Genomic DNA, 14811 nt, shown 5'->3' on the forward strand with positions numbered 1-14811 from the left:
GAGAAATCGTCCGAGAAAGGCGCCGCGTTAGTTCCCAGCAAAGAAGGGCCTTAATTCGTGCTTCTCAAAGAGAGGCAGCCCGTGAAACTGGTTTAAGGATTTATTTGAACCGAGCAGCGTTTCGATATGATTGCACCATTGACTAAAGCTTGCATCGTTTAGTTTGCATTGGTCCAATAGACGTTGTTTGCCAGCATTGTGGCGCATTGAAGTTTGCTGGTGAAACGCCCGGCTTGTGCTGCCTTAGTGGTAAAGTGACATTGCCATTAGTGGTCCCGCCACCAGAGCCATTGCGTTCCCTGATTTATGGCCAAAGTATTAGTAGCATCAAAAATTATCATATGGGACGAATGCACAATAGCGCACAAACGCGCATTGGAAGCACTAGACCGAACATTAAAAGATCTGCGCAATGACTCGAGATGTTTTGGTGGTTCAATGATTTTATTATCTGGCGATTTCCGACAAACACTACCAGTTATTCCAAGATCTACTGCTGCCGATGAAATAAAAGCATCAAATCTGTGGCGATATGTAACCAAACTTCAACTGTCTGTAAATATGAGAGTTGCATTGTTGAACGATCTATTTGCTGATGATTTCTCGAAGCAATTGCTGAATATCGGTAATGGCCGTTTCCTGTTGACGAATCAAGTGGCTTGATTTCATTTCCTCAAAATTTTTGCAATTTTGTCTCATTAAAAGATGAGCTTATCAACAAGTATTTCCGAATATCATTGCTTTCCACAAAAATACTAAATGGTTAAGTGAGTGAGCATTTTTGGCGGCTAAAAATAAAGGTGTGAATGACCTTAATTATATAATTCAAAATAAAATCGTTGGTACTCTGTATTCATTCAAATCTATCGACTGTGTAACAAACGAAGAAGAAGCCACTAATTATTAAACTGAATTTTTGAGCTCCTTGGATGTGCCTGGTTTAACACCGCACAATTTACAACTGAAGGTTGGCTCGGTAGTTATCATGCTTAGAAATTTAAACCAACCAAAACTGTGCAATGTAACGCGTTTGGTGATAAGAAAACTGATGAGCAATGTGATTCACGCGTCGATATTCAAGGGAAAATTTAAAGATGAGAAAGTTGTTATTCCTAGGATTCCGATGATCCCAACAGATATGCCCTTTGAGTTTAAACGAATTTGATTCCCGATTCGCCATTACGATCAACAAATCACAGGGCCAATCTTTGACTATTTGTGGCCTCAATCTAGAAAATGCGCGTTTTTCTCATGGTCAATTGTACGTGGCATGCTCACGTGTTGGCAAACCATCCGCATTATTTCTTCTTGCACCTAACCAAAAAACAAATAATGTCGTTCACAAGGTGCTTGAATGAAAATCCGATTAATAAATTAATCAGAGTGTATCCCAACCTGAACAACATAGCTTTCAACAATTTTTTACTTAGAAATAATGTATAGGGCAATGCAACTTTTGCCGGGCCAGCTAGTACATAATAAACATAATTTATACTTGTTTTAAATGAACAAAAAATCATTTGGTTAATCGAATTTTTCACTATTGTTCGATTAATTTCGATTAATAATCGCTAAATTTAATAACATAAATATTTGTTTGCCATCATTAGATACACGCGAGTATACACGCCAAATTTCAGCTCTCGGCTTGCTCATACGGTGGGACAGACGGACGGGGATATATCGACTCAGCTCATCGTGTTAATCAAGAATATAATATGCTTCAATAACTTGTCCCGTTATTGTTTATCGATTGAAAGTTTTATCGAAAATCAGTAATAACTTTATATCTGATACATCTTTTAGGCTAGAGTCTCCAAATTAAAAAAGTATATTCATATGCAATTTATAGGATTTCGATTTTTTTAAATTTACCGCCAGCCCTATATTCGCCCCTCACCCGCACTTTTGTTAAAGGCGTATATCAAGTAGAGACTGTGCTTTGGCAAATACATATATATTAATATTATAATCATAATCTAAAAGTTTAATGAAGATAGTCTACCCACAAGAAAAGTTATTAAATACTGCACACACTGCAGCCAACGCGTGTCTGCAAGTGCCAATAAATATTGAAATATTGTTACTCGAAGGGTTCAGGGGATCTCGTAGTCGAGCAGTCATTATCCCAGTCTTTCGTAAGGTGAGCGCCATCTTTTTGAATTTTTATCGGTCTTTTCGTCTAACAACATATGTATGGCAACAAAGTTTTTATTATCTAGCTATTTAATACTTTAATATTCATATAATCAATGGTTTTCGGAACATAGTAAAACTAAATATAGAAGAACAATAAGGTACGTCCGACTTTTAATTATATAACTAAATAATCAATGCAACTGTATTTATAAGTTATTTAAACTATAATACAAGTAATAACGTTGCAGTCGGACGTTATCAACTGTAGAGTGCACATTCACATCCCGTCAGCAATTTAGTAGCTAAGTTTAGCTCTAATACTGAGACCTCATTTTTGGCCGGTTCTTACAACAAGCTAACCATAATCTAACTACTATTCACACATTCTTTTTCGTGAATGAATATAATAATATAATAATAATAATTAATTAATCATTTTCTTATTTTTATCAGTTCTTAATAGAATACATGCAAACTTAACTAACACAACGATTAATATCGAGTATCTGCTGCCCAAATCAGCTAAGAAGCTCATCATATCAATCAAAGCAAATCATATTGAATACAAAAACCAAACTGGATATGAAAAATATTTTTGCTCAAATGGAGAATTAACTGAAAACGGCATCACAGATAAGTCTCCTCTCAATATGAATGCGTTACCAATGATAGCTAAACACAATCTGGTAACTTCTGATCTAACGATTCATACTTCAGAAATATCAAATACTGAGACTAATTTAGAGGAGTTGCTATCTGTTGAACGGCTTTGTAAGATTGTTGAATTTAAGGGATGTCAAAATTTTAAAATAAGTGTTAAGCAAACCGAAAAAATTATTGGTCCAAAAATTAACTTGGAAGTTACAATAGACGATATTTATTTCATGTTGACCCCACGTCAAACACATATGTTAATTCGGATATTCAAAGGGTTTGATAAAGTACGCCCAAATGATAAGTTGATCAAGAACTATTCTGACTTAAAACCTGAAATACAGAAAACAAATTTATCTACAAAAATGTCTGGAATTGTTGAACAAGATAAGGAATGGTGTGCTGAAGAATGTATATTTAATGATAACAAAAAGTCAAAAACATGCGAATCTCTAATCTCTTTGATGTCTACAAACAGCATAACTACATCGTATAGCAACGCTCAAATAAATGAAGGATCTGATGAAAAATCTGGTGAAATTTTAAAGTTCAAATTGCAAATATATAAAATTGTAGGTGTTATTTTGCACAGCGATATTCTAATTGAAAATGCTTCCAATGATATTGGGTCTAGCTGTATATATACCACTCAAAGTTTGACGAACTATTTCGAAACTGCTAGTCGTTTTTTTCAAGCGGCAACTATCGAAAAGGCTGACGAGAAATTGTATGTTCCAATACCTAACAAAAATTATCTGTTGATAATGGTCTCATCATTATTAGTAAGCGGAAATCAGAAAAGATTCTGTAATGAATTGATTTTAAAAACAACATTATCAGCAACGATGTTTGACATCTGTGAAATTCTCGATAACAAAATTAATCATTTAATTTTGTTTGACCGAAAAAAAGTAAGTTTAATTATTTCTTTTGTAATCTCGTTTTAATCCTCCTCCTCCTCCGAAGATATTCTCAAATATGTTTTAAACGATGATATCACACAAATATAATAAAATATTAAACAAAATCATATTTTAAACTTTTTTCTGCAGAACTGCCAAGACGGATATCACACTCGACCTGAAATTATTCTGTCCCATATCTCCTCGTGTCTTTTCAAGCAAAACCATAATATTACCAGCAACAAAATTGAGTTAACCTTAGACGACTGCGCTGCAGAGCTCGATATTTCAATTTACGATCGATTAAGTTCGTTATTAGCAGCATCTCCATTCATACTGGAGGATAATGCACATGAAAACATTTCAAAAACTGCTTTTACGATGGATATGAATATTAGATGTAAATTCTTAAAATGTTATTTAAGGTAAGTATTTTACTGCATTTAATATGATATTCTTGAACAGTGTTTAGATAGCATGCTGTGTTCATTATTATTATTACAATAGATCGATTTTTATTGTTTTATTATTATATTATTCTCAACACAACACAATTTAGTCAGAACAGCAAATAAATATTAAAAAAAACTAGCTGGCCGGCAAACGTTGCATTGCCCTATCCATTATTTCTAGGTAAAAAATTGTTGAAGCTATGTTGTTCAGGTTGGGATACACCTTGTGGTAAACGACATTCTTTGTTTTTTGGTCAGGTGCAAGAACAAATAATGCGGATGGTTTGCCAACACGTAGCACATGCCACGTACAACTGACCATGAGAAAAACACGCATTTTCTAGATTGAGGCCACAAATAGTCAAAGATTGGCCCTGTGATTTGTTGATCGTCATGGCGAAGGCAAGACGAATCGGGAATTGCATTGGTTTAAACTCAAGGGGCATATCTGTTGGGATCATCGGAATCCTAGGAATAAGAACTTCACCTTTAAATTTTCCTTTGAGTATCGACGCGTGAATCACATTGCTCATCAATTTTGGTTGGTTTAAATTTCTAGGCATGATAACTACCTAGCCAACCTTCAGTTGTAAATTGTGCGGTGGTAAACCAGGCACATCCAAGGAGTTCAAAAATTCAGTTGGATAATTAGTGGCTTCTTCTTCGCTTGTTACACAGAGTACCAACGATTTTATGTTGAATTATAAAATTAAGGTCATCCACATCTTTATTTTTAGCCGCCAAAATTGCTCTCTCACTTAACCCTTTAGTATTTTTTTGGAAAACAATGATATTCGGAAATACTTTGTTGATAAGCTCATCTTTTAATGAGACAAAATTGCAAAAATTTTGAGGAAATGAAATCAAGCCACTTTATTCGTCAACAGGAAACGGCCATTACCGATATTCAGCAATTGCTTCGAGAAATCATCAGCAAATAGATCGTTCAACAATGCAACTCTCATATTTACAGACAGTTGAAGTTTGGTTACATATCGCCACAGATTTGATGCTTTTATTTCGTCGGCAGCAGTAGATCTTGGAATAACTGGTAGTGTTTGTCGGAAATCGCCAGATAATAACATCATTGCTTCCTTTTTGCCCATGAACAAATCTCTGTTCGGGATGAAAACATTTTTAAAAATCTTACCATGGGCACAGTAAAATGGTTATCATAACCAACAAAAAAATGTGATTGCTACTCATTCGGGTTACACAGGTATGCATGTTATATCTAGATATGGGCCTTACGAGATCATTTGCGGCTGGCGGCTGGACCTCGCAGGAATCACCTTAAAAGTCGTTGACGAACTTTCAAAATCGGCTGTTCTATGATTTTTTACAGAGTAAAACTTTTTTGCAGCCATAGTAATTTTCAAGCACCATTTTGGTCGATCACCTTTAGCCATTTTTCCACCAGAGACATAATTCCATTAGTGTAAAATTTCTGTGGTTTCTCTTTGAAAAACTGCTCCAAGTAATTTTCACAGGCTCTTCTTAAAGCCAACTTTACTCCGTTAAGGGAGTTCTGCATTGACCGAAATAAATGGTAGTCCAAGTAGGTGCAAGGTTCTCTCTCTCAGTGTTTGCTGGGTCATCAAAGATGTGTGTGGTCTGGCGTTGTCCTGATGGAGCACGATGCCTTTTCTGGTGATCAGTTATGGCCGTTTTTTTCGATTGCTTGCTTCAATCTCATCAGTTGTTCACAGTAATGAGTCGAATTAATCGATTGACCAGGCTGAAACAGCTCATAGTGGATTATTGCTGATGAATGTTTAGTTCATTTGCGATGTCATAGGAGCTGGTCCTGGTCAATCTTTTCCATAATTTCATCGACTTTTTCAAAGATTGGTCGACCAGAGCGAGGTGCATCTTTCACATCGAAATTTTCAGAATGGAAGCGAGCGAACTATTGTTGTACTACACGAACTGATACAGTATCGTCACCGTAAACATCACAAAATTCATTGGTAGTTAGCGTGGAATTCTTCCCGTTTTTATACAAAAATTTCAAAATATTGCGAATTTCTTCTGTATTTTCACTCATTTTTGAGCAGCTGTAACTTTTTTTTTTCAAATTCCTTAAATTTAATTTTTCTTGGGTAAATTAAGCTTAAAGTGCTACCAATCGAACACCATATAGTAGTACAAAATGTGATTAATAGCAGTGGATATATATGACTCAAACGACATCTATTGGCAAAATACGAAAAGACTTTTTCGACTACCCAATATATATTTTTTTTATACCCTGAACCCATTGAAAATGGGAATTCAGGGTATAATGGTTTTGTTAAAATGTATGTAACAGGCAGAAGGAGGCGTGGCAGACCCCACAAAGTATATATATTCTTGATCAGGGCGACGAGCTGAGTCGATTTAGCCCTGTCCGTCTGTCTGTATGTTTGAACGCGTCGATTTCAGAAGATACAAGAGCTAGAGACTTCAACTTTTTTTTAAAATGTCCGTATATATCACGCGGATATCGAGTTTATCACTAAAAAACGATAACTCATTCCGATACTTTTTTATCGATAAAAACCTTATCGAAGATCAAGCTACAGTCTCCAAATTGTATATTAAGACGCATGTCATACAATTTCGGTTTTTGTTAAAATTTACCCCCCACACCCCAAATCCACCCCCTCACCCTAATCTTTGTAAAAGTCGTATATCAAATACTAGAGACTTGTGCTTCGGTATACACATACATTTAAACAATATGAATACGTTCTGAAAGTTTCATTACTATCGTACGTCTAGAAGTTAAATTATTCAACAAATAAGTTCTCCTAATATTGCCAACACTGCAGCGCAACCCAAGAGCAATCGCCTGTATATGTGAGTGTGTGTGTGTGCGTGTATTTGTTTGCATGAGTGCGTGTGTGGGTGCTAATTATTATTGAAATATCAGTTGCTTGTAGGGTTCAGGGGATCTCGTAGTCGAGCAGTCTCGACTAGAGCTTTCTTACTTGTTTAAATATATATATATATATTTTTTTTTTACTTTTTTACTCGTGCTTGTGCGTCATTAATACTAAAAAAAAAACAAAAAAAAAACAAGTAATTAAAATTATTTTTAAAAAATTTATGTCAAAATGCGTTCTCGTAGCTGTATTTTGCATAGGGCTTAATTTACATATATTTTAGAGAGGAGAGTAATCTCATACATTCATTGAAGGCTGGTACATTCAACTAAAAATTAATCAGCATTACATAAAAAATATTTGATTGCAATTTTGCTTTCAAATGGGATTAACTGCATTCGCAGATACCACTAACCAGAGAAATTTTAAATTAAAACTTATTTAGTTTGACAAAAATTTGGCCAAGTTTCAGTATGATTCGCGCAAGTACAACAAGAGTACGGTGACTTTAGTGGCGCACTGTAATGAATAGTAAAATTGAGTTGGATCACTGACCAGAGAACACATAGACTAGGCATTTAGTACAAATTTTTCCAACACCGAAAATCAACTTCGTATTTGCTCGGCTTGGTATTTGCTGGCTCGGGTAATGAAAGATAGCTCGACAAAATCAGTGCGCTGCAGAAACACAAACGGGATGGTCCCGTTTTAGGGTTTTTTGTCTTACTCTCTCTCACACCTCTCTCTTCTCTCTCTCTCTCTATGGGCTCTCAAATCATCAAGCTCAGCAGCGCACAAAAATTGAAATTTGTTCGCGACGATCTCAGCTCTTTCCTTTTGAGTGAAGAGTATACCGAAATCTTAAATGCGTTTGCCACGCTAATGCGAAATGCTAGTGTTTTCATGATTATTTCTAGGAAGCGTTCAGGCGCGTAAAGAATATGATTTCGCGACTGGCATGCATACACACACTCTCCATTTGTATGCCTGTGGGCGAAGCTCTTGCTGATTTTAGCAATTTTAAAGCCCACCATCGATCTTGTGGACTACTCACACTTAAATACATACATATGTTTGATTGTGTGTATGCAGGGGACGCGATGCTCACTGTTGTGGGATATCACTTGTAGAAGTATTTCTATGCCTATGTGCCTTTACATGTGCATGTGTGTATGTACATGTGTGTAAGCATGGTTCGTGAGCATTGGCTGCCTACCTCAACTTCGAATTGTCAGAACGATTTTGGGTTCGAATTGGAGAGGCGTGCTTATATTGAGCAGCAAGAGCTACGCGCACAGGCATATAAGTACTACATGTATGAGCAAGGGACTGTAGTGTGTGTGTGCACGCTCGTCGCGAAAACATTTTCATATGAGCACCAACGCTTTCATACCCTTCTCGCAAATAATAACGAAAACGCAAATGTTTTGTACGAGCTTGGCAAACGGTTTGAAGATTTCGGTATACTCTTCACACAGAAGGGAAGACATGGGTTCTTGGTGCAAAGAAATTTCAATTTTCGTGAGCTGCTGTTTGCATGCATACATACATATGTATACATATACATATACATATTTGAGACAGCAGAGAGAGCAAGAGCAAGAACAAAAATTGAGCCAACGAATACGAAGTTGATTGGGACCTAAGAAGAAATAAGGAAGCGATTGAGTATATCTTCATTTGTTGCCACTCGAGGAATTTTTCTAGTGTGATTAAGACAATATTTCCTTATGTACTCAGTAGCTTCGTCCGACAATTCCCCAATCGCTATTTGGAGTGCAATAAATGTGCTTCTGTATTGTCATCGGCTCCTAATTCACTTGATCCTACATCACCCGGGACCGAATCTATTGTTTCTCATGTTGATGCTGCTGTTGAAACTCAAGCCTCTGTTCAAAAAATGGATGGAGCTCATATTGTTATTCAAACAAAGAAAGAAAGTTTTCTTAACTAGGCTTGCATTTAATATGATATCAAAATATTAGTTGTGTTAAAGAAGTTTAAGAATGTAAATGATACAGAGATAGTGTTGGGTGATTTTAATATTCCAAACAATTCTTGGTCAACTTTCAATGCAAATTACTTTATTCTGACAATTGATCACCATTAGATAAACTATATTTCTAATCATCTAAATCGCACACTAGATCTTGTGTTTATTAATCATGATTCGCTCATTAATGTCTTGAGACCAACTCCTTTCTGCTCACCTGAGGATATATATTACACCACTTTAGAAGTTTTATTTGCTGTTGATAATCATTTCATATATACTCCTACGCCTTCTAGGTCAAGTCGCTGTTATCTTAAATGCAATTTTGTTTTGGTTAAAAAATTAATTTATTCAACAGACTGGTCTCTTTTATATGAGTGGGTAGATATTAATTTAGTAGCATCGCTTTTTCATACTACCTTAAAAACTCATCTGGATGTGTGTGTCCCTCTCTGTCGTATTTAGCCTGTTTCAAATAAGCCACCTTGGTTTACTAAGACTCTTTCGAACTTACTCATTTGTAAAAATGAAGCGTAAATCTTCTGGTATGCCGTCCTCATTTGTTCATGGTGCTGAAAAAACTTGCAATGATCAGAATTCCTCTGATTTTTTTCAATCCACTTATTCGTCTGCTGATCTCTACAACAACTCATATCCATATTTACTCCCTGAATATGGTTCTATTAATTAAGGTCACTGCAGCCTTTTTGGGTGAAGCCATTAGGACGTTGAAATCATATCGGATAGTGTCTAGTTGAGTACTCTAGAATAGTGTATTAACCTTAAGTAAGCTTAATGCATTTCAACTAAGGTGTGTGGCAAGTCAGTTACACCTAAACTGCTCAAAGTGTATGACAATGTCCTTTAGTCGTACTGTTCCTCATATTGTTGACTATAAAACAAGTAATACGTTGCAGTCCGAGGTTACCAACTGCAGAATTGGATGCTTACGCACAAAATTGTTTAAAATCCTAGTGGGCGTATCGGGAAACGTAATCACTTTATAAATCGAAGATATACTTGAGTCTGTGCTCCAAATTACAAGTCGCCGAAATAAAATGAGTACCGACAGACCGACAAACAGCAAGACGGACATCGCACAAAACCAATATACTCATTTCACTTTCGTGAATTAGTATAATTAATAAAATTTACAGTCAAAGATATTTGTGTCTGTGACTGTAAATTTAATTATAATCTTCTTATTCTTCATATAAGGGACAATAATTTACGATTACCATCTTACCATAGTAGTCTTCAGCGCATTGATCTTCCATCGTAGCGGTAACATTGATTCGTCCTCTTTGTTAATGCGTCTTAATTTTTCGTTTCCGTCCCAAACAATCACACGCAGTGGTATAAAATTCGTTGCCAATGTTCTCTAGTGATTTCTCAATCCAATCCTATAGTTTATTGTAGCTCCTGTTTTATTATTTTCTTTTTAATTCTTATTCGTTGTTCTTTCAGGAAATCAGGGTATAAAGGTTTTCTTGAAATGTATGTAATAGGCAGAAGGAGGCGTGGTAGACCACACACACCAAGTATAGATAATGTTGATCAGGGCGACAGGCCTTCTGAAAGTTTCATTAAGATCGCACGTCTAAAAATTAAATTATTCAACAAATAAATTCGTATAATATTGCCCACACTGCAGTGCAGACCAAGTGCAAACGCTGCGTTCTAATACGTGCGTGTGTAGAGTGATTAGAATATCAGATTGGAGGGTTCAGGATATCTCCTAGTCTCGACTAGAGTTTTCTTACTTGTTTTTTACTAATTTTTACCTTAAGAATTATTATAATTGTCACTTGAATATTAGTATAATTTCACACATTGTTTTACACGCCTCCGCAAGCTACGCCTGCCACAGGCTCGAGCGAGTGATTGTGCTATAGGCACGCTAGGTTCGCTTGAGCGTTTCAGATAACCAAAATAATGGGTTTTGTAAATTCCGGCGGCTTTCTCCTGTTTGCGCAGGCCTCGCTAAAGCTGCTGGCGTTGTCCTCGTCCGCACCAAATGTCCACGTTGGGGCCCAACGACGGTTCTGCGTTGCCTATTATCCTCAATGTTACCGCCATATCCTAGAAGTCATGGCTCAGTGGCTGTCCTTCGATATCCTTGCTTTCGTATTGACTTTCTTTGCATTTTCACTTGTTCACTCGTCACTTGCTCTTATAGATCCTCTATGTTTTTGTCTTTTGCTTACATGTTCACTATCCAAAATTGTTTGCGAACATGTTCACCTACGTAGTAGTCAAACTCAGGGACATGTTCGTGCAACAAGAGTGTGGATACCCCGCTTTGTAGCTTTATATCTATATAATAGGGCAATCTTGCGTAGTTAAATTGAGTTTTCATTTTAAATTACATTTATCTAGCTCTTCCACTGAATTCCAATTTGTCGCACTCCTAATGGACAATTTTACAGGGGTATATGTTCCAATTGGTAAGCTTCTAGTACTAATAGCGTCGAGAAAATTATATATAATATATCATTATATTTCGCAGACAAGTTTTCTGAATTTTAATAACTAAATTTCTCGTTTTTTTATTTTTTATTAGGTTTCCAGTAAATAGCGGCTTATCAAAAACAAGTGAAATACTTGAAAGTCTAAAGAAAAATATAACGAAGGACTATCTCTTATTTAATTTATTTAATATATTAATTGAGTGGAAATCATATGTCTGTATATTTGTTGACCAAATCGATGGATATTATTGGGTAAGTATATACGAAAAAAGTAAATAAGATATATACAAGGTTGTCCCTATTCGGCGGACCTATTCTATACATTTAGTCGATTTGCATGTATTTGGAACCGTAAAATTACTGATCAAGAATATGCCTGTTATACAGTTTTAACAAAACCTTGATTTTTATCCACCTGATTTCCTCGCTCTTCTGAACCTTTCTAGCAAGTCGTATATACATTATTTTTCTCGTCTTTCTGCTAACAAGAAACGCATATCGGGCTGTTCTCAGAATCAATAACTTGTCCCGTTATTTTGTTATCGATTAAAACGTAAACGTGATATACTCTATACTCTAGCTGTTATGTATTCTGAGACCGATTCGTTAATACGGACTAACTGCCGTTAGCTCGTCAAGGGGATCAAGAACATACAGTTTGACAAGAAAGTGCTTACACACACAGGGAAAACATTTTAATTGTTATAGTCATTCACGAAAATGGATTAGTATATTGGTTTTGTGCAATGTCCGACTGATTTCGTCCGTCTCTTCCGTATGAACGCAATTTATTTCGGCGTTATTGAAGCTAGCGACTTGAAATTTGGAACATATACTCGTGTATATCTCCGTGTTATAGTGTTAAAATTTTCTCGATCCGCCCACTAGGGTCGTGGGAAATCGAAAAATGCATTTTCCGATATGCCATAAATCATGTTAGTTGAAAAGCTAGAAAGCTGAAATTTGGAATGTAGATTCGCATCGACCAACCAAGATTAATGGTTATGGCGGATATATCTAAGCCAATTGGGGGCGTGGAAAATCGGATAAAACAGTATCTCTTATTGGTTTTCAGCTAGAACGTTAAAATTTTGCATTTAAGCTAATGTTATGATTCTATATAGATTAATATAAATTTTTATGCCTACACCTCTTAGGGGCGTGGCAAATCGGACCTTAAGATATAATTATTTTTCAAATTGTGCTATATTTTGGACACTATTGATGCTAGAGTACTCAAATTTGGACTATATACTCGTTTTGACTACCCAAGATGAAAAAGCTTAGACAGATATATGTTCGCCCACATGGGGCGTGGTGAACCGAAAAGTTTGTATCTCCTAAAGTATAAGAGCTAGAAATTCTTTGGATAGTTAAATTACAAGTAACCTCCTCTATCTATCCCCTATAAAATATTTTTTCGTCCCTTTTGGGGCGTGGCATGAACCCATTGAAAATGGGAAATCAGGGTATAATGGTTTTGTGTAAAAGTATGTAACAGGCAGAAGGAATCATCGCAGACCCCACAAAGTATATATATTCTTGATCAGCACGACGAGCTGAGTCGATGTAGCCCTGTCCGTCTGTCCGTCCGTCCGTCCGTATGAACGTGTCGATCTCAGAAGATATAAGAGCTAGAGAGCTGAAATTTTTTTTGTATACTCGTGTATACCATACGCAGTACGAGTTTGCTTTATTTTTTCGATAACTCATCCGATAACTTTTTATCGAGAATAATCGAAAAATTGATTTTGTTTTTTGAGCCTCATTGAAATACTTTTAGACGTAGAGACTTCAGATTTACTGTGTATATACATATGATGAATACAAACATTTTGTAATCAACAGATTTTGGATACCACGCCCCCTTCGCTCCAATTTGTAAAAACGTATTTCAAGTACTAGAGTCTTGTGCTTTGGAATGTACACACATTTTGACCATATGATTACGCTCTGAAAATTTCATTGCATGTCTACAAAAAAAGTTATTCATCAAATAATTTCTCATACTATGGCCCACACTGCAGCGCAGCCCAAGCGCAGTCGCTGCTAACTGCGCAGTTAGCAGAGCGCGGGCGCGTGAGGGTGGATGCATATGTATGTATGTGTGCGTGCATTAAAAATGTGCAGAATGATAAAAATATCAGCTTGGAGGGTTCAGGGTATCTCCTAGTCGAGCAGTCTCGACTATAGTCTTCTTACTTGTTTTTATTATATTATTGAGAATTTATTTGTTGAATAATTTTTTTGTAGACATACATTCTTAATGACACTTTCAGAACGTAATTATATTATAATGTGTGTTCATCCCAAATCACAAGTCTCTAGTATTTGAAATACATTTTTAAGAACTTTGTCAAGACCCAGTTGGTGTATTATAACCACACATTGGGTCACTGTCACAGAGATTGCCCAAATGTCTTTGATTTCTCGGAAAACGGTATATAATATACTAAACCGTGCAAAAAAGATGATAGGCTCGATTCGAAGAATGCAACAGCACGGCCTCGTCCAATTATTTCGACCAGGAATCTTGCCAGTGAGCTGCAGGAGTAGTGTTGCACAGTCATTTCCCGGAAAGTGTTAGAAGAGCAATTAAACGCAATAATCTCTCGTCCAGAGCAGCTCGGAAAAAAACAATAATCGGTGGACTACGTTCAATATATTATGATATTAACGCTAATCCGCTAAAACTCTGCCCGAGCTGTCCAAAATCAGAATAGGATGGGTAGTATGTCGTATCTGAGCCGTGGATCAGCCTAAACGCTGTTTCAAGTGCCTCGATTACGGTGGATCAGCCTAAACGCTGTTTCAAGTGCCTCGATTACGGTCATATGGCAGCCAACTGAGGCAGTGACTGTAACCTAAAGGGCGCCTGTTTCAGGTGTGGAGAGATGGGTCACAGTGTAAAAGCAGTGTTTAAAAAACTTCGAACAGTTTTCGCAGTTCTGTTATTGCTAGAACTGTTGCTGCGAGCATTTTCGATAGTCGCAGTCGCAGCAAAAGCGAAAACATTTCTTAATCAGCAGCGCAGCGCTTCGGGAATCGACAGCTTCGGCAGTTTTAAGAATGCTAGAACTGTTGATGCGTGAACTGGCGACAATCGCAGTCGCTGCAAAAGCAAAAAATAATTCTTGATCAGCAGCGCAGCGCTTCGAACTGCGTTCACTGGCGACATTCGCAGTCGCAGCTAGAGCAAAATCTGTCGACTGCCGAACAGCACAGCAGACAGCTTCCACAGTTTTTGCTTTGCTTTGTTTTGGTAACGTACTTTGTAGCAATGACACAGATCGTAGGCGTAGTCTTGTATTAATGTGCATCCGAGCAACAGCA

General features: G+C 36.6%; 1 protein-coding gene across 9 annotated transcripts in view; it reads left to right on the forward strand.

Annotated features, from left to right (window-relative positions):
- Nucleotides 1-14811, forward strand: part of Atg2 (Autophagy-related 2) — a 102661-nt gene that overhangs the window by 14916 nt on the left and 72934 nt on the right. For 7 of the 9 annotated variants that reach the window (XR_016196933.1, XR_016196932.1, XR_016196934.1 and 4 more), the window contains exons 3-5: nt 2593-3704; nt 3846-4120; nt 11571-11730. Coding sequence is in view for 6 of the 9 variants with exons in the window: in XM_089260993.1 (XP_089117119.1) it covers nt 2593-3704; nt 3846-4120; nt 11571-11730 (1547 nt within the window). In the remaining 3 variants the exon portion in view is untranslated. Of the gene's footprint in view, nt 1-2592; nt 3705-3845; nt 4121-11570; nt 11731-14811 lie in introns of those variants that run through there. The other 2 variants (XM_089261020.1, XM_089261016.1) reach the window with 2 other exon arrangements.

Source organism: Drosophila navojoa, chromosome 2 (genome assembly GCF_054131105.1).
Source record: "Drosophila navojoa isolate 15081-1374.11 chromosome 2, UAZ_NAV_1.0, whole genome shotgun sequence".
Lineage (NCBI taxonomy): Eukaryota > Metazoa > Arthropoda > Insecta > Diptera > Drosophilidae > Drosophila > Drosophila navojoa.